Below are 19,884 nucleotides of genomic sequence, written 5' to 3' on the forward strand. Positions count from 1 at the left end.
GCCCGCCGGACCCCGCGCCTCGCCGGGCCTAAAAGTTTCCCGAAGAGGGAGCCCGCGGGGAGCGGCGCGGCCCCGCCTCGCTCCGGGCGCTCCGCCGTTCCCATGAGAAAGCCGAGCCGCGCGCTGCCCGGCGAGACCGCAAAAATGCGCGCGGCGCTGCCTCCTCCCTCCCACTCCGATGGGTTTTGCATGCGCCTCGAGGCGCTGCAGCCGCGGCGATTAAAGCTGTCGAATATGACGGCTATCGCGCTGCCGTCGGGTGCCCATCCTCAACGCGCCATTTGCGCAGCCGCTGACCGCGCTGCCGAGAGCCGCCGGTCCGTCAACCCGCCCCGCCTCGTGTGCGCACGGCGTGGCTCCGGGGGCGCGGCCCACGCTGCGAGGCCGGCGGCCGCTCCGCCATCTCCCTCGGCCAATGTGACGGCACTGGGCAGAAAGCCAGGGGCTGCCGAGGAGGAGAACGGAGGCTTTCCCAGCGAGGAGCGGGAAAGCGTGCTGTCGTTTTGTAGCGCCGTCCCAGAGAGGACGCAGCACTGCTCTCATCCCGCTCTAAAGACCCACTGATGCGACATTGCGGCTATCTGCCCTGCGCAGGTGGGAAGGATGGGCTGGAAACAGTCCTGGTAACTTTACAGCTACTTCCGTGCTGTACGCTTCGGTTTTGAAGTGGTTGTGGTGCGAGCCTTTGTCACGATAACAAAGCACGTAGATCAGGTGGATCCAGTAATGGAGGCGGCAGAACCTTAGCTCTGGACTCGACCCCTACTTCAGACCTTCTTTGTCTGTAATGATTGCAAGCTATATGCAGTCACAGTCAGCAGTCTTAAAACTCTTACCCTGCCTGAGCGCTGCCTCGTGCGCTCTTGGTGGCACAGTCCCTACAGGTTCCTGGGCACCTTGCAATGCACAAGCAGAAGCACACATGCCCTTTACATCCATGTAAAGTCAGCCAGCCTTCTGCATGTGCTGACCCTGCCACTGTGCTAGCTGGTTCCTTGGGACTTCCAAAGCATGAGGAATGGGCTCACTCAGAGGCAGGCGTGTTCTGCAGCTCCTGCAGGGCTCCAGGGCTGTCCCAGCTTTGTGCCACACAGAGCTCTCTGTGACATATCAGATGCTCTGCCACACGACATTTGCAAAACTCAGCGGTATGTGTGGGGGAAGTAAAGCATGGGGTTAGAGAGGGGGGAAGTGATAGATCTGCTGTCGCCTTTGTGGAGCTGAGAGCAGGGAGCATCTCGGCAGGATAGATCTTTCCTTCTCTGGCTCTGTGTTGTGCTGTCTGATTGCATGAAAAAAGAAGAAAATCACACATGGCATAGGGACACTTTCATAATATATGGAAGAAGCACGCAGCTGATGAGTTCTCTATTTCCTCTGACTCCCAGATTGAGGAGAAATCCGAGCAAGATACGAGCTCTACAGAATGAAGAAAAGAAAAGCGGCAGCAAGCAATTACATAGAAGGAAACAAGACGGCAAGGCAGATCCAGAGGCAATTACAAGGCTGCCAACACAGCAGCTGGTACAGCTCCCCGAAGAGCTCCACGCAGCACAGCTCCTTGGTTGGTCCCTCCAGCTCCAACTGCCACCATAAGAGCTGCAGAGCAGAGCACAGGGCTGGCACTGCCGCCCCAACTCACCGCAGGCTGTTTCCTTCTAGCAGGTCACAGCTGCAGGCTGGGTCGTAAGACACACACAGCATTAGGGAAAGTGCATGTTGAAACACATTTCTCAAGGATGCCATGAATGCCTGGGAGGAAAACCTTCAAATTGTTTACTCTTAACGAAGAAGGCAAAAATGCATTGCACAAGCGCTTCTTTTTTGATATATTGTTGGGCAGGGTGTTGTGGCTGGAGTGCAAGGCCAGGCCCAGAGGTGGCTGCACACAGTTCCTCTGTATGTCTTGTGGCTCTGCTGTGCCAGCACACTGACACCACGCAGGTTACTTCACCTTCTCCACGTTTCCATCTGGAAATCAGGATTGACTCAACTTCCTCATTGAAGCCGTTGCTGATCTGGTGATGGAGTGCCAGATGAAAGGCAAGGATCGTTCTTAAGCACAATAAATATTCATAGCATCCAGCACAGTGGGCTTGCTGGGCAGGTGACTTGTCACAGACTATGCCCCAGAAGGTCTGTTGTCTCCTATACACTACATATATGAAGTTGTGCAATGCAGCAGAGAACAAATATAGAGCAGGATGTGTTTTTTTTTGGCACCACCTTATTGAGTGCATGGTTAGAATAAGAGTTCAGGAAGAGAACTTGCATGCTTGGAGCATGTAAATCAGTGAGTGGCTTCAAAGTACAAGGAATTTTAATATATGACAGCTGAGATCATGGGCAATGGAGGCAGAAGAAAGCTGGGGTGGGAACTAAGAAATGGAAGGGTGTGCGGGCGTCAGCGGGGGCAGGATGGAGCAGAGCAGAACTTCAGGAGTTTTCACCTTGCCGGGAGAGTGTGAACCAGGAAGACAGGGTCAGAGCTGACTGGAGGAGGAAATTACCTCATCAACATTGCAAGTGATATCTTTCTATTGATTGTCAAATGAACAGATTTTATGGCCCGGAGCAGCCATATAAAATCACCGTACTCTGACCTCCTGTGCCCTGAAGATGAAAGGATTTCATCTAGTCATTTGAATTAGATGAATCCTATGTAAATAAAATAGCACACCAACTGTAATTTGTTGGAAGCTACAGATTCATCACAGACCAAGACCTGTGCAAGCATGTGCATAAACTTTGCAAAGACTTTGAGCTCGTTGAGTCGTCATCAGAACGGGAACGAATGTGGAAATGACTGCATTGAATTGTGCCCAATGTGGTATTTTAGCCGTGCCTGTTACAGCCAGATGCTTACCAAGAACTGTGCATCCCTTGGGAAGCACGGAGCTTGCTGCTGACCCCCTCTGAGGCACAGGCCCAAGCAGTCGGAGCTCCTGCAGGTGAAGGGCTGGGTGAGCTGCTGGAGGGGCTGTGAGCACTCAGATGGTGAAGCTCTCTCCCAGTAGGGTGCTGATCATGATGCACGTGAGAGCTGCCTGCACCGTGCCAAGGGCTGTGGCTGGCACAAGCAGGAAGGCAGACTGAAGCCATTTCCATTAACTGCAAGTAAATTTATGTTTATAAAGCCAAGTTCTTGTACATCTTCATACAGTCAGTTTCTCCTTGGGGCAGAAAGAGAAACTATCTGACTCCTTAACATCAGTAGTTGCATTCCTGTTTTATAGGCCAGCATCCAATTTCTTAAGAATTCTGGCAACATGGTTGTAAAGCTCCACTCACAGCTGCCCCTACCAGGGCATCCCATCAGCTCAGCACGTTTGCCCTGACAAGACCATTGGCAGCAGATGAGAGAAACCAGTCACACCAGAAGAAATGCTGGTATCTAAGGGCAGGTACGAATCACTCAAACGTGTCCTGATCTGCAGGGTTCCCACTGTCCTCAGCAGGAAAGCCAAGCTAGGAGTAGGCTGTCCCATCATCTCATGTGCAATGAGCACCATTTCTTGCAGGAGCGGGAAGGTCCTGGTGCTCTTTTGTCACCTCCACACAGTGGCAGAGCGGGGCAGCATAGCTGATAGCTGGGAGATCAGATTAAATATGGAACCCTAAGGGAACTGAATACACTGACAAGATCAGCCTGCGTCTGAGGAATACCTTCATCTGAAAAGCACAGGGAGGAGGAGGAACTTCTGAGATGTCAAAATATACCATTTCAACATTTTCAAAATAGCAGAGCCAAACCTTTCTTTTTTTTTTTTCTTTGAAACAGCCTGTTTCTGACAAAAAGTACCCCTAAACTCAACTACAATAACAGAAAACAAATTGGAAAAAAATGACTTATACAGCTCAATACTCCCAGAATTAAATGAAATCATCGTTTTGGCTCAGATTAACTGCTACAATCAAATAAAAATAACCTTGTTTCATTTTGCATCATGCCTACCAACACAAGCACAGCACTGATAACTCTTTTGGAGCTCCTAGACCTTAGTTTTAGTTCTGTACCTTTCAGCCATAAAGCCACAATCTTGGTCCAGTTCTAACAAAGGGAAAAAAAAGAAAGTGAGAAAATCTAAACAAATGGCAGGAAGGAGTATAAAACTGTGGGCATATTTAATTGTAAGCTTGGTAGAGTAGGTCTTGATTTGCACATCTCTGTAAGGGCGAGAAAGCACTGAAGACCTTACAAACTTCCCCACTTCATTACCGAAATCCTGACTGCTGCAAATTGCTGTCCCTCCCACACCAGTCCTGAGCCACATCCAAACCCAACCTGGCTGTGATACAGGCAAATGAGGCAAAGCAGAAGGCTGACGGAGGAGTCTTTAAGGTCTAGAAGTACAGGAGGGCAGCGATGGAGCACAAGACTACACCCATGAGCCCCGCAATGACAACCAGGAGTTGCTCTGGGCTCTCCTTCATGGCCAAACCAGACGATTACTTAATTTTTCAGCCTGTAAAAATAGCAAAACCAGTGGCAGGAAGGGATGGCAGGAGAAAGCGAGTGCGGAGTGAGTGACAGCGAGCGTGGCGCGGCACCTCCAGAGTGGGAGTTTGGCTTCACAGGCAGTCACTCAGATCTCAGCGGTAGCCTGGGGCGGTTTTCAGTTTGTAACTTTAATCTTTTAATCTTTCCCTCTCCCCATGTGCGTGGGTGAGCAGCACACATTGGTGGGTTGATTCTGCAACACCTCTCCCTCACTCCCTGCTCTCCATCTGTACGTTCAGTGGACCCACACTGAAAATGCTTTGGGTTAAAAGGGAAGAAATACCCCAAAAAGCAAGACCATGAGACAGCAAGGGGCTGAATGGTCACCCCAGCAAATTGGTTGATGAGGCGACTCAACGTCCCAAGTTTCCTGCAGACAAGGCAAGTCAGGGCCAGCAGCAGAGGTCTTCACTGTGTACAAGTGAATAGGTAGAGAAATGAACACTAGATAATAGTTGGGGGAAAAAAAAAACACCTCTTAACCTGACAGTAAAACACAACTACACCCATCTGTGTCTGCTAGCACAGGAGAGCAGGACTGTGGCAGTCTGTGCAGGGTGACTACAGATGGCCAGCAGTGCTTTCCAAAAACAGCACCCAAACTCCTCGCCAGAGACTTAGCGCTCGCTGCTGCTTTGGACAGGTCTCTCACCACAAACATGTAAAGCCAGAAGGCAAAAATCTTGACCTCACAGAGATCAAGGGCTCATTCACCACTTGAAGGGGATGACATTTCGTTGCGGTTGAGCAAATACCTGATTCTTTGCTGTAGTCCTGGCTCTCAAATGCCTCCTGTATGTGCATCTCCTGAGCTCCCATGAGCTCCCAGTGCCTTTATGAGGATTTGAGTGCCCAAGTGTTAGATGCGCAAGTACTTGATGCTTTGGTTTATCCACATGTCAAACTCAGCTGAGGGTTTTCCATGTCACATCATTTTGGGAAGCCAAGAGCCCACAAAGGACCCTGAAACCTATAGGTGAAAAAAAAAACACAGAACAGGGGAATTCTGACTACACTTGAGGCCCTCTTTCCAAGTAAGGAGAAGGCTTCTATGCTTCTCAGCTCCTCTCTTGGCAGTGATTTATGTGTAGGCAGTGGTCATAATCAGGAAGTGCCTCCTCCAATTTACAGCTGGTGATACCACCTGTGCCTCTCTAATTCCAGCCAAAACAACCACCTCCTCAAGCCCACGTGTAAGGAAGGGCAGAGGATCCAGCGATGACAACGCCAAGAGAATAGCAAGACTCTGGTTGAAGTGCTGACATTATCCCCAGACACATACTGCTGTTTATAAGTGTATTTTCTTGCTTCCTGTAAATACATTTGCCCTAGCTACTGAGAGAGGTAGACCTGACTTAAGAGTGCACTAACTGCAACAACATTAGGTGACAGGAGAGGCACAGAACACAAGACAAGGTTAAAATGTTCAAATTTGCAGGGCCAGGGACTCATGTATGTGCCTGTGTAGCAGCTGGAATGGAGGAAAGCAGATTCATTACTCATCGCTTAAATTCTGTCAAGGACTTTTTCTTTCTGGAAAGAAAACAGCGAGTTAGTAATCGATGGTGAGGAAGAGAACTCTACAACTGAGATACAAGCGTGTATAGGGCTGTGTGTATATACACGTACTTTGTTGGTATTATTTGTTTGTCCCCCGGAGTCCATCTTCTAAAGATGTCTTTCATCCAAGTAGCATAAGCAGGGTGTTTGGTTGGCTTTTTTGGCAATGTCTAGCACTATTTCACATTGCAAACGGTTCTCTGCACACACACAAAAAAAGGAGGTAAAATAATGGTGACAAGTGCCACAGAGCTTATGATCTACTTTCAGCCAGCATGAAAACTTTAAGAGGACCCTGAGAAACAGGCTGGCTTTCAGCATATGGCTTTCAATTCCTATCTCAGCAATCATAGTGATGTTTTTGCTTCCAGATGAGCTGGAATCAGGTAGATTTTGTGTAGATGACAGCATATCACAGATTGTGGCTGTTACAGTCTTAATTACCAGTTATCACCTGGGCTTCACAAGGAATAAGTTTTGATGCCTTAGACATTACTATCTGAGATGGCCTTACATCCCTGAGAGCAAGAACCAGTTGTATTTTCTGCTTGCTGGTGAGCTTCACTCAGCATCACCATGTGGCTGCAGCAGTCCTCCCATAGTGGCTGAAGCCACCTCCCTGTTTGTGGTGGATCCCAGTTCTTGTTCAGTGTTTTCTGCTTCAGTCTACTTCAGACCTTGATCAGAACTTTTAAGAGCTGGCATTCATTGTAGACAGCTGAGCTTTTCCACATGCAAGTCCTTAATGGGGCACGCTTTGTGGTCTTGGTCTAGTCTCCTAGTCCTACTGACAAAGCTCCCGTTGGCTTCCCTGGAGCAGTGAAGGCCGAGAGGCACTGATTTTCTGATTTATTAATTGCCTGTGTTTCCAGTTAGTCCAGAGCTGTGGGTGCCAAAACCTCAAGGGAGTCATTTACCCTCATTGCAAGTATCACTTCAGCCTTTCTGATGCCAGTGGAAAATTAATATCCTTTGGAGACAACTTAAGGGCACTCTATGAGCTATATAAAGAAGAAAACAACAGGATCAGAATGAAAACTAACAGTTTGTGATATCAGATGAAACACTCCCTTTCATCGGCTGTTTTTTTCAGAAGCTGTTTGTTACTTCATTTCACCCACTTCCCATAGCCTCCAAAAGTTATTTTTGAATGACCTGCTTGCCACAGATTCCCTGAAGAGGCCCAGCTCTTTACTCGTCTTTCAGAAAGTCCCTTGCTAGTGCAGGTACCTATAATTATTCATACATGAACCTAAAGCAGGCAGCTTCTCATCTTCCATTTAGATTTTTTTAATGGGCGACCAAGAAGGGAACAATTCAGCCATACGGCTTGGTGAAGCTTTTGCTCTGCAGCTCTCTGAGCCCAGCACCATGGTGACAGGTCTCTCTTTCTGTAGTAAAGTGGGATTTCGTTTATTTGATCTCTGCATGTCCGTCAGAAAGCACCTGGTGGCTGGGACAAACAGACGAGACATGGGGCTCTGTGGCTTGCTCTCCTGTGCACAAGCCTGACATCAGTGGGAAAGGTCACATAGAAGTTTTGAAGTAAGATGTATGCACAACCTTTTCAGAGTGGTTTGCTGAAAAACAAAAGCAGAATGCATGTGGTCATGTTTGAGTAATACACGGATAGCTGCTAGGTTCACTTCCTCTACAGGCCTTTCGGTTTTCAGAATATTTAGCTGAATATGAGCAATTTTTGCTCACTCCAGAAGCCTTTTCTACAGCCAGACCTATTTACAGCACTGGCAAGACGTAGCTCATCAGGTTAACACATGTGAAATTTATCTCACGTTAAACAAAGCAAGGTCTGGGAAATCTGACCACTGCGTTTCAGGGAAAAGAAACTAAAAAGAGAGGGATCCCAATGATCCAGTGATTAACACTGTAATAAGTACATTTGAAAAAACAGAATGGAAGGGCAATGCAGCACTTACCTCCTGAACCAAGCAGTAGTTCCAGGTAGCTTTATTCTAGAAATAAAAACAGCCAGAGGGATATAGGTATCCTCATGGTACTGGGTCAGCAGCTGGCAGAGCAGCACTGGTGGATGCAAGCATACAGAGGACACCACGTTGCCCCCAACTCTGCCTACCTGGCTGGGTAGCTGGGCCAAAAGCTGGTTGAGTGGGATCACAGAGGTGCAGTTTTGTCAGCAGGAGGCTTGGGAGCTGATGAAAGCACAGGTCTGCCATCCCCAACATTCCTGCCAGAGAAGTTGAGCTGGTATAGGGTGGGGAAATTAGCTGTGCTCGATAAAGGAGAAGTATTAAAATCATAATTTGCCTGGAGCAGTAAGGAAACCAAGAAAAGGAATAGCGACTCTCCAAGGGATCCAGCTGCACTCCACTCCTTTTGGGGGTAAGCTGTGATATTTCAGTCTTACCTGTTGAATTCACACCCAGGGAAATAAGATGTAGATGAAAACAAGGAGTTTTTAAAATTATTTTTACTAACCCATCACTCAGCATTCTTTATCTATGATTTAATAGCACTTGTACCATTCATAACTTTTCAACCAGAGGGAAAAATGTGATAGGATTTTGCATGACTCAAGGGTTTTATGGGATGCTTTAAAACGGCTCAGCTGTCAGGCTTTTAACTGTGTTGAAGCATAGCAAAAACTGGAGTTCTGTAAAATGGCCTGGGCACTGGGCTTCCATAGAGCGCACAAAGTATGTTCTGCGCTTGTTACAGGTGATTTTGTTCTGAAAAGTACTTCAAGCTGCTCTAGAAAGCCTGGCAGACACATCACCTGGTTAAGCACGAGCACAAAGATTCCTGCTGTCTTGGGGATATATTTGCACAAACCTTCAAACTTTTTCGACTAACCAATTATAAAGATTACCTGAAGCTTGCATACATGACCACAGTCATAGCGCTCCTCACAGTTTCCAGGGACAGATTCTCAGCTGCTGTGCATCTGCATGGAGCCACCAAGAACTCAACTGCCAGAGGTCTCTTGCATTTATTTCTAGCAAGCAATCACCATACAGGTTTTCTGTCCTACTTAGCCTCAATCTCTGTGCGTCCTTTCTCCTGCTCCCTTATCTCCTGAGCACCCACACAGAGTGCATCCCCTGGTCCCTGGTACAGCAGCATGTGGCTTTCTAGTTGGCAAACACCTGCACTGTTAACTGCATTGTCAGCTTCAGCCAAGGACTGCAGCATCCTCAGAGGCAGTGAGACGTCGTAAGGACAGACAGTAGGACAGAGGAAAGAGCTGTCCCTGGAAATGGTTCTTTGGTACAACTTGAAACAAGAACATCTGCTTCTGAGATGCAGAATAGTAGGCTGCAGGCTCGCGGTGCTGGCACCTGAAGATCCTGACCTTTCCTTCCTTGGGCAGAACTGTTGTGCTGCTGTTCTGAGTAATCCCTGTACAAGACTTACTAGTAGTAGCAACAATAATAATGAAGAGTTACAGAACAAACTCTGCGTTCTGAATATGGTTCAGAAGGGAAACATACCACCATTGTCTGCTTTAGAAGAGCTGGGAAAGCTTGTCATAGCTAAGACTGAAAGTATTAGGCAGATGTGACCTTTAATATCTGAGCTGTCATGAGACAGGAAATTGCGTTGTTACCTCAGTGAAAAAACAGCCCACAGCAGTTCAACAGTGAGCATTAGAGGCCACTTCATCCCTGGGGCGATGCTGTGTGACAGACTCCTGATGTCTAACTGGGGCTCCAGTACCAAAAAGTCCCCTCCACGATAGGCACAGTGCAGTCCTTTGTCTCAGGAAGAGCACAGGCAGTTGATGCAGATGCTCAGACGTCCACAGGAGCCCAATCCCAGCCACCTGCTGTACCTGCTCCCCATCACATTATTAAGAGATCACACTCTTTGGCTTCTGAAGATTCCTTGAGGAGCAAAACTGCATCAAACACATGGGAAGGTTGTAGGCCGAGCTGCGCTGAATGACAAACTGAACGAAAACTAAGACACTTTGCAAACGGATTGCAAGTCATCCTTTTTTCCTCCCTAGGCTCTCCCCTCTGAAACGCCTCGCTGTTTGTGGCCAACTTCCAGCACTAAAAGGTAGCAGCAGGCTGCACAACAAGTGGGGAAACCTGCTGATGGATGGACTTTGTGCTGGCAGGGTTAGAGGGAGCGGGAGGGAAGCTAATGGGGGACAAGTTTCACATTTCAGCAGCCAGAGACAAGCACTGCTCTGTGACAAGACAAGATTCGACAGAGTTTCTTGTTCCGAGTGTACCATGCCCAAGATCCCCTTCTTCCAACACGGTGTATTGTGCCTCAGCTGAAATCCCTTTGAAGAACAATATGCACACACAGTGTAATCTGACATTATTCCAGTGCTACAGGGAACATCTTGAACATAATTGCACCGCATGGAAGCTGACTTGCTACGCGAAAAACAGACCAAAATGCTTTCACAACAAATCTGTAAACACATTTATGCTCCCAATAGCCATGATAAACCCAATCAAACAGCCAGGATTAGTGCTAACAACTCTCACTAAAGGAGTTAATGGAGTTTCTGTTGTGTGAAATACACCAGCTTTAAGGAAGAACTCACAGATTCTGGCCACCAAATTTGTAGGCAAGCCTCACTTGGGAGGACTGGCATCCAAACCAAGAGTCCTCCAGTCCTCTTGCTCACATCCTGCTCTCACTGGCACTGCACTGCCTCACCTCCCTCTCCCTCATCCTGGTATTACAACCATGCCCATTCTGCCTTTCCTCAGCACCAGGCAGCAAGCCTAACAAGCTTTTATGCCTGTTTCAGAGCGCTCTGGTTATCCTCAATCCTTTGTGTCAATGTGACAGCCTCAAGAGAATGGAACCCATGTTTTTGCAGCTTATTTTCTCCAGATCCCAGCTGCAGTACGCACAGCTCACACCTCATCCATCAGGAACCACTGCTGTGGGAAACTTGTGCAGCACAGCACAGCAAAAAATCAAACTGAAAGTCATCCTCACTTGAGATAAGAAGAAAGATCTAAGCCTGTCAAGGTCAGAACATGTCCTAGCACAACTGCTGGTCCTCCCCTTATGCTGAAGGCTGTCAGAATGAGGGTCGCTTGGTGTTTACCACCATCATCTCTCAGATGCAGAGCTCACACTTGCAATAACTACACGCAGTACCAGCAGCCAAGGAGGTTCCTGCACATGGGCACACCAGCTCCATACCATGCTGGGAAGTCCTATTTCACAATGTGGCACTACAAGGGACCAGTTGTAAAAGACTAAGTCTTAAATGTGGAATAAGTTACTTGCTCAAGTGTTGTTCAACTTCCCCGCAGTTCACAAGCTGTTCAAAAAATGTAGTTAGTGATAAGAGCCACACTTCTGAAGCCAATTAATTAGAAGACCTGGTTCTAGTCTGATGTTCCGCTACTAATTCACTGAAAACAGACATTTCCCATGGAAGATAAATTATTTAAGTCAAGAATGGAAAATGTTCTTTCCCGAAAATTCCAGTGCAGAGCAAGCACGGAATGCTGCCTTTGCAGTGGAAAGCATGGTGTAGTGCAGCACTGCAGGAGCAAGGATCTCTGTCTGGGGGCATCACTTCAGCAGAGCATCACGCAAAGTTTGCATGGACTGTTAGTAACGCAGAAAACATGCTACTAACAGTAATAATAGCACAGTATTTACAACCACCACTGTTCTGCACCTGCAATTTCAGAAGACTCTGCATCAAAACCACCAAAACAATTAGAATCTCATCTGTGTTTCCCATGAGGGAGGAACTCCTTTTCACAAGGAGGCTCACAGAAGCAGAGCTGCTGGCTCACATGCCCACTGAAAACATGTTCCCTGGGTCAGCTGGCCACAGCCTGAGTGGTGGAGCTGGCTTGGTGCTCGGCTCTGTTCCTGAGCATCTTTACTGCATATTAGCCACATAAGTAAGAGTTCAAAGCTCAATGGTTAATTATTCTTTAAATAAATGGACTGTGGTAGCCCCACACGGCCCACCCCTCTGCTACATCAGGATGCCGTTATGTTCAGCCCATGCTTTGCTATTTGCCCTCCACCTGCTGAAACTCTAGAACATTGTCTCAAGCAAATGTATTTGCTACTGTCTTTGCCCACAGAATAGCAGGTACCCAAAAATAGCTATAGAAAATACCTCAGAATTAAGAGTATGCTAGTGTCGGCATCTGTAAACCTTGCTTTCCCATAGCAAAAGAGCCAGCTAGAACATACTGTGATGGATTCTAGCATTACTGCTTTCGATTCAGCTTGCTTCCTGCTTTTCCCCCTAAATGATGCACCCAGATCGTGCCGATTCCCAGAGACAGATCCCAAAGGGGCCCTGGGCTATGTTATCTCTGCAGCTAAGAAACTCCACCTCTGTGCCTTTGCTGCTACTGTCTGTGTATGTGATCGTTAGCCCCTTCACAGTATTTTGGTTTCTGCTATTCTCCCGCAAATGTTTCAGGCTTCCATTTTCAGTAGATGCAGCCATGGTCTCTCAAAGCTATGACTCATAGCATAAGAAAGTGATGTAATACCCAGCTTGAATGCCCAGCTGGGAAGTCAAACCAACCAAGGAGAAATTTGTGCCTACACAACAACAGCCAATGATTCTGAGCACCACAAGTTTCAGTCTCTTAACAGCACTTAAAAAACATCCAGTTCTCAAAAACAGCTATACCCCGTCTTTCTATGAAACAAACATTCTACAAGCATCCCATGCCTGCGCGTGATCATGTTAGAAACAGGCTGGAAGATGCTGTTCCCAGGGTGGGCAGCATGCTTTGGACAGGGAGCAGTAGAGCTGTGACTCTCACAGTGGTCCTGGCCCAAGCACATGAAGAAGCAGGTGAGGAATTCTAGCCTACTGGGTTTCTTTTTGGCATCTAAGCTGCTGAAGCCACACCTGTGGCTCACACACGTTGTTCAAATGTTTGCAGACCTTTAGACACCTTAAGCAACAGTGATTAGGCTGGAGTACTCCATGAGTATTCCTAGGTGTGCCTGAGCTGTTTCTGACCTCCTTATGCTGCAGCTGATTTGGCTTATGGAACTGGCAAGGTCCTCTGATGTGTTTGGAACTTCTTTGAAACAGAAAGTGGTACTTGCAAGCTTAGCAACGCTGTGGCATGTCTGTACCAAAGAAGCCAAAGAAGATTGCTCACAGTTAAGAGCTGCCAAAGGTCCAGACCACCTGGCACGAAACACCTGCCTATGGACACCTTCCTCTGGAGGAACAGTCCTGGGAACTCACATTTGAGGTTTGGCAAGATGGAACAAATGCTGTTGCTTCCAGATTGTGTTGCTTTTAAAATTAAAAGCTCAGAAAAGCTATTTCCTCCCTCCCTCCCTTCCCCCCCCCCTCCCCAGGAGTTACTCCTTTGCTTCCATCACTTTGTGTAGGCCTAACCTAACCTGGCATTGTCCACAGTCTATGCCTTAGAGGAGCTTTGAAGGGAGCACCTGCTTCCTCTCCTTGCCACTGGATTAAGTTATTCTTCCTTATCTCATCAGGACAGGTGCCAGAACGGAGAAGACTCACTCTGTGAGGAGGATGGAGTGGGGAAAGTATTACTTTATGCTTGTTCTGTTGTTCTGTGCTTTCCTGAAGCTTTTCTGGCCGCTGCCAGAGACAGGAGCCCGGGCTTGTTCAACCTTTCATCTGGGCTGGCACAGCAAGTCCAATGTTCCCTTTTCTGCTGGCATGAAAGAAGGAAAAAAACCCCAATTTGTACTCTTCTCAGTCACAGGCACTAAAATCCCCAGTTGTCAGCGAGAGCTAATATCAATACCAGGAAAGGCTGAAATGACTGCAGCAAAGAATATTTGTAAAGGTCTATTTGAGGCACATCCTGCATTCCTCAAGTGTCAGCGAGAGCGGCAGTGACTAGCAGGGGCAGGATGAGTGTGCATCCTGGCTCTCCCCACCGAGACGCTGATGCACACAGTGCTGTGTGTCACGTGGGAGAGCCCTGCCAGCACAACACCTTGTTTTAGGGAAAAGTACTGCAAGTTACTGTGTGTAACAGACAATACAAAGCCATCTGTGGCATGAAGCCACTCATGTATCTTTACCCCCTCCCTCAATCCCCCAATTTCCTAGTCCTCCCATGTTTATATTTGCAAAACAAAAAGCCCAGCAGTCAAAAACAGAAGAAAGAGCAGACATTTAATAGCTTGTGTGGAGATGCATGTAGATGAAGATGCATGTTTGCTGTCATAAAACATGTCAGGTATTTTATTTTGAACATAAGAGAAACTCTTCTTCCCTCAGATCCACCAACCATTAAAGCACCCTGAGCAAATGGAGGAGGACTGCATCTGACAGCAGCAAAGAGCCAGCAGTGCTGGGTGTGGAGGGAAGGAATGCCAAAGTGGCACATTTTGCTGTAACAGCAATTCCAAACGTGGGTATTTCTTGCAGGGGTGAAGAAGGACAGAGGGTATGCAAAGCCAGGTTGTGTAAAGAACTGCTGAACAACCCAAACCAGACAGGCTCTGAGAGAGCAAGAAGCATTACAGAGCTTGAAAATGCTCAATCATGGGTGTGTTAAGAACAGGCAGCCTGAGCTGGACCAGTCTGAGCACGCATAGAAAAGAGGAAGCAGCAAGACAGTAAAAAACTGATGGGGTCAAATGGTAAAGGATGCTACACACTGCCTTTTATGCTGTCCCCAGAAGTTTTAGGAAGAGTTGTCCTTACTGGGCTTTCTAGATACTGGGGTAGCTTACGTTTCCCTGTCTTAGTCATCATCCCCTTGATTAAAACTATTGTTTTAACCACAAGAGCTGGGCTTTGACATGTGCAGCTAGAGAAGTCATTCTCTTGACTTCTGTCCTTAAGACCTCGGCTGAAATAGGCTACCAGCCTCCCAGGCAGGTCTCCACAGAAGAACAGGATATTGACAGATGGCTCTACTCGTGCTCAGGGCATTAATGTGAACAACGACTGGGTTACAGGCAGGCACTGTGAAGAGGAGTTACCCCCAAACTTCCACCTGCCCTTGTCACAAGTCCTTGGCTTGAGCAATGGGTACACCAACAACTGCAAAAGTGACAGGAAAACATTATCAGAAACTTAACAACTTCCCTTAGTCTGTAAGAGCTTGACAATCTCCTCTGACAACACAAGCATTAATCACGAAGGTAGTTGAGTGCATCAGGGATAAAATTTAATTTCACGAAATAAAGAACTGCTGGGAAGAGAGAAATTCTTTTCACATTTATTTAATAGTGCTAGCAATTCATTTCTCCAAGAGAGCTTTGTCAAATCCCAGAACAATTACAACAGGCTACTATATAAACGTAGTAACAAGCAACAGAGCTTAATACGAATATAAATCTGAAAGGATGAGACAGAGACACTCACGTACTTATCCATAAACAACACGTTGTTCCTGTGGCCTCCTTACAAAACCATACACGTCCTGTGAATTTCAATAGCAGACCCCGGAGACTGACTTGATCTGTCAGTTCTCCTTTACTTCCAGGCTTTCAAGATCTGTTTTTAAATCAATCACAGTGATTTGGAAGGATGTTTTAAAGCTCACGACAAAGGGTGAGACCTACTGCCCTGCAGGACAGATGCAGCAAGAAAATTGGACCTGTGAGGCCATGCCTGCCTTTCTGCTCTGAGCAGTGAGGGCTCTTCACCACCAGTGAAGCCTCAGACACAGTTCAGGCTTGCCAGCTAGGATGCCAACAGCAGTGCTCGGTTCTGTGATGTGGTTATTTAGCAACTGAAGTCCGAGCAAGGATCACCTATTTACTACAGAACACTTGTAATCAAAAGAAAGCAATTGATTTTGTTAACTACTAAGCTAGGCTGCACATAAGCTATTGGCCCAGGAGCCTAAAGTGCTCATTTTACAGTCACCTCCTGCAACCACACACTATTTTCCAGCCACTAGCCTAGTTTATTTTTCACACGTCTTTTCAAAGAAAACATCTTTTCCCCCACCATACAGCACAAACGCACACTTGCTCACATCAGTGCTACCAACTGCCTGTCCTACATTGAGCAAAAGTCCCTTGGAAGAGAACACATTTTATTGCAGGGCTTTTTTTGTAAGCAAGAAGCCAGCTGTAAACGTGCTTTTTCTGCTCTTTATGCTAGACATCGTTAAAAAAAACATACTTAAGTATTTGTTGTAACAATTTCTACCCTGGAATCTTCCTGTGCCTTTGGGACCTTTCTCTATGAAAGGAATTAATGCCTACACAGCACTGTAGGGCAAGTGCACAGCTGTCCTAGGACCAACCAATTACTGTGTGTAATCACAGTCTCCTTCTAGCACTGCAGAAAGCATTGGGAGCAAGAGAAACCTGATCAGTGGTTTCTTACCTCCCAGCAGGATCACAGCCTTGAATCAGTACAGGTGCGGCGTGTGCTTGCTTTTTTGGATTTATATATGAAGTTGTATTCTACAATGGAAAAAACAATATTTGGGAAACAGATGTTCCTAGTGTAACGCTATAACCGGATGGAAAGTACTGTGATAATAGCTGGGATGCAAAGACTTTGGCTGCAGCAAATGAGAATGAGCCCAAACGTAACAGCCACAGATAGAGAATGGAAAGAAAAGAGCTTACCTTCAAAAGGCCTTAGGCAAGCAGAAACCTCCAACAAGAGATACCCTCACCTCCCCAACCTTTAAATGAGGACTGGGAAGGAGGGGCTCCACCCCTCACAGTCACTCAGATGCATTGCATGCACCTGAACTCCTGGAGTTGGCCCTGCCTTCTCACCAGGTGCTCCATCACTGCTTCAGGCCGTGACTGAGCATTTCCACTATGCCTGGTTTGCTGTGATGGTTTCTGAGTCCAAGCACAGTCTGAGTGTGTCCCCCCCCCCCCCCCCCCCCCATCACCAGGTGCCTTGGCTGTCCCAGCCCTGCATCACAGTGTCACAGCAGGTTTAAAAAAATGCTGGTTTAAAAATTCTTTACAGAGACTCAGATTTTACTCTCAGAAGCTTTAGTTCAAAGGGCTTTGTTTTCCTACAGCCAAGTTGTGAATGCAGTCCTTAATTTTCTCTCCTCTGAGAAGACGCTGTGCTTGCAGCAGAGATGGGCAGGACAGCCCTTCCTGCACAGCAAAGAGCCATGGTCTGCAGCACAGCATGGGCTGGAGATGGAGGCATCTGTAGGACTTCATGGGGAATGGCTGGGCCTGGTTTCCTTACCATAAGCAGCCAGATCCGTCCTATTTAAACATAGGCTCTTGAAAAACAAGATATAGCACATTAATCACAGCAAATTTAACATAATAAGAGCCCCTGGTCAAATATAAAACAAACCCTTGCCTTGCTATTGCCGATGCAAAGCGAGGGAGGAATCCAGTCAGATTTACAACACCGCTTCCGTGCTATAAAAATAGCTACATTGAGCATTCTAAAAATAAGCCAGATAAATATTTAAGGCCCACTGCTAGTCAACGGAAACCCAGTGCTGAAGGCACTCAGCAGGAATAGCATGGACAGGATGGGTGAGCTTCCACCGAAGGCACTGCTGGAGCTGGAACTGAGACACGGTCACCTTCCCACACTTGTTGCCATTGGTCCTCAGGATCCTAGGAGGTTGCTGCTGCCCAGGGCAGGGTATGAACACCGTACCCCAGCATGGCAGGGCCCCCCCATTTCACCACAAGCATCAAACATAGCCTCCATCACACTAAAAGCACCAACACTTCTCTTCGTAGATCATTTTTCTCACCGAAAAACAACGCGGTATTTTGCCCGTGAAATATTTCAAACTAATGCGCTCCTGAAAAAACAGCTGGAGATGAACAAAATAGTCTCAAATGGCTTTTCTGTCTAATTTTAACTCTAAGAGACCATTTACATTAAATAGAAAGACAACATAATGTACCTGATAATAAATTGCATTGTTTGTGAGGGTACTTATGGAACAGGAATTATTTGCATTGCCGGCGTAAACATTCAACAGAACCCGCCAAAACATGTGCAACTATTTAAGAGGGAACACGGCGGTTCTTCATCCTCAGGAACGGAAGGCAAAAGAAAAGCGCTTCACCACGGAAAGGCGCCGCTTTGTTCTGACCGCACAAGGGCTGCCCGTTGTGCTATTTTCCCTTTCTTTTCCAGGAAGCCAAGTATTCAGGACCCGGATCGCAGAGCTCCGGCAGTCGGTCCCGCTTCCTTTGACGCTCACCTCCTACGACTGACACAACCCAGCGCGCACAGCAGCTCCGAAGGGCAGCACAGCCCTCCCTTACCCTGCAGCCTCACCGGCCGCGGGCAGGAGGGCAACGCCCGCATCCCTGCCAGCACAGCTACCCTCTGCTGACGGCAGGAGGAAGAAAAACACACGCACACACAATGAAAAGAAGCGTCCTGAGTCACCCGGAGCACACGCTGAGATGGCGGTGGCGCTCCTGGGAGCTGAGCTTTAGTTAAAAGGAGCCGCGGGCGGGCGGTGAGCATCGCCTGGCGGGGTGCAGCGCCCAGCACACAGGTGCTGCCGTGCTCCCAGCGCCGGGCGAGCTGCTGAGGCTCTGCCGGCACGGACAGGCTCCTGGCTGCCACTGGGACGCGGCCACAGCTTCAGCAGCGGCTCTGCGAGGATGTGGAGGCGCGGAGAGGCTCGGCGCTGCACCCGGCAGCACGCCCCAGCCTGTGGGAGCTCTACGAGGGAGCGGCAGCGCCTCGCAGGGGCCCAACGCACGTGGCCCAGCCGGGAAGCAAACAAAACGCAGCGTAATGAAGCGCAATTCACGGCAGGAGAGTAAAGAGCCCCTTATGAAGGCATCCATGCGACGGGGTGCTGCTCCCCGCGGAGCTCATGCCGTGCCCTGCCCACCGCCGCCTCCCCCCGCACACACCAACCGGGCCAAAGTGGCACGAGAGCGGACGCGGCCCAGCACGCAGCCGGCCCCGCTCCACGCCCGCCCTCGTGGCCGCCCCCGCCGGCACCGGCCCGCCCTCGCCGCGCTCTCGCCGGGCCGTTTGAGGCGGAGCCGGAGCCACCGCATGGGCCCGCGGCGGCTGCCCTGGGCCCTGCCGGGGCTGGGGTTGGGGCTGCTCTTGCTGGCGCTGGCCGGGGCGGTGCCGGCCGCAGGTACGGGCCTTCCCTTTCTGCCGGGAGGGTCGGGCGGGGCCGGGGGGTGAGGTTGCGGCCGGGGCCGCCTCCGGGAAGCGGCGCCCGGAATGGTTTCCCTCCTCGCGCGCCTCCCCGGGCAGGGCCTGCCGTGCCGGGCCGGGCCGGGCGGGGCTGAGCTGAGCGCACCTCGGGCTGCGGCCTGGGGGCTGCGGGCGGAGAACGGCGCTGCTGCTCGGGCTGCTGGGAAGCTCGGTGCGGGACGGCTGAACGCAGAGCCGCTCTGTGGCTGCAGGAGCCGGAATCGCGGCAGTGCAGAGGTCAGGAGGGAGCTCTGGGATCACCCCGTCCATCCCCTGGTACGGCAGCTCGCACGGGTGGGCGTCCGGGAGATCCTGAGTACGTCCAGAGAAGGGACCCTACAGCCTCCGGGCAGCCTGTTGCTGAGCTCTGCCACTGACAACAAAGATCCCCTTTGTGTTCGTATGGAACTTCCCACATTCCAGTCTGTTCCCGTTAGCCCTTGTTGTATTGCTGGATGCCGCCAAAAAGAGCCCAGCCCCATTCACCTGACTTCTGCACCTCAGATATTTGTGAGCAGTTAGGGCCACCCCCAGCCTTCTCTTCTCCAAGCCAAACAGCCTCAGGTCTTTCAGCCTTTCCTTGTATGGGAGGTGCTCCAGGCCCTTACTCACCTTTGTGACCCTCAGCTGGACTCTCTAGGAGATCCCTGCCTTTTTTGAACTGGTGTGGTGATGTACACTGGCCTCACGTAGAGTAGAGTAGAGTAGAGTAGAGTAGAGTAGAGTAGAGTAGAGT

General features: G+C 48.9%; 1 protein-coding gene and 1 long non-coding RNA gene across 3 annotated transcripts in view; one reads left to right on the plus strand and one right to left on the minus strand.

Moving 5' to 3' along the window:
- Nucleotides 1–5,357: 5,357 nt before the first annotated feature.
- LOC122181878 lies at nucleotides 5,358–13,642 on the minus strand. The gene is made up of 4 exons (XR_006179612.1): nucleotides 13,551–13,642; nucleotides 8,157–8,267; nucleotides 7,999–8,034; nucleotides 5,358–7,641 (listed from the first exon to the last, which is right to left on the minus strand). It is a non-coding gene; the product is annotated as an uncharacterized LOC122181878 (long non-coding RNA).
- A 5,356-nt stretch (nucleotides 13,643–18,998) lies between these two features.
- NEMP2 (nuclear envelope integral membrane protein 2) overlaps nucleotides 18,999–19,884 on the plus strand; it is a 14,036-nt gene continuing 13,150 nt past the window's right edge. For both annotated transcript variants that reach the window (XR_006179633.1, XM_042874876.1), the window contains exon 1: nucleotides 18,999–19,086. Coding sequence is in view for 1 of the 2 variants with exons in the window: in XM_042874876.1 (XP_042730810.1) it covers nucleotides 18,999–19,086 (88 nt within the window). In the remaining variant the exon portion in view is untranslated. The remainder of the gene's footprint in view (nucleotides 19,087–19,884) is intronic.

The sequence above is a fragment of the Lagopus leucura genome, unplaced genomic scaffold (assembly GCF_019238085.1).
Source record: "Lagopus leucura isolate 7727_CA_CO unplaced genomic scaffold, USGS_WTPT01 Super-Scaffold_100012, whole genome shotgun sequence".
NCBI classification, from domain to species: domain Eukaryota; kingdom Metazoa; phylum Chordata; class Aves; order Galliformes; family Phasianidae; genus Lagopus; species Lagopus leucura.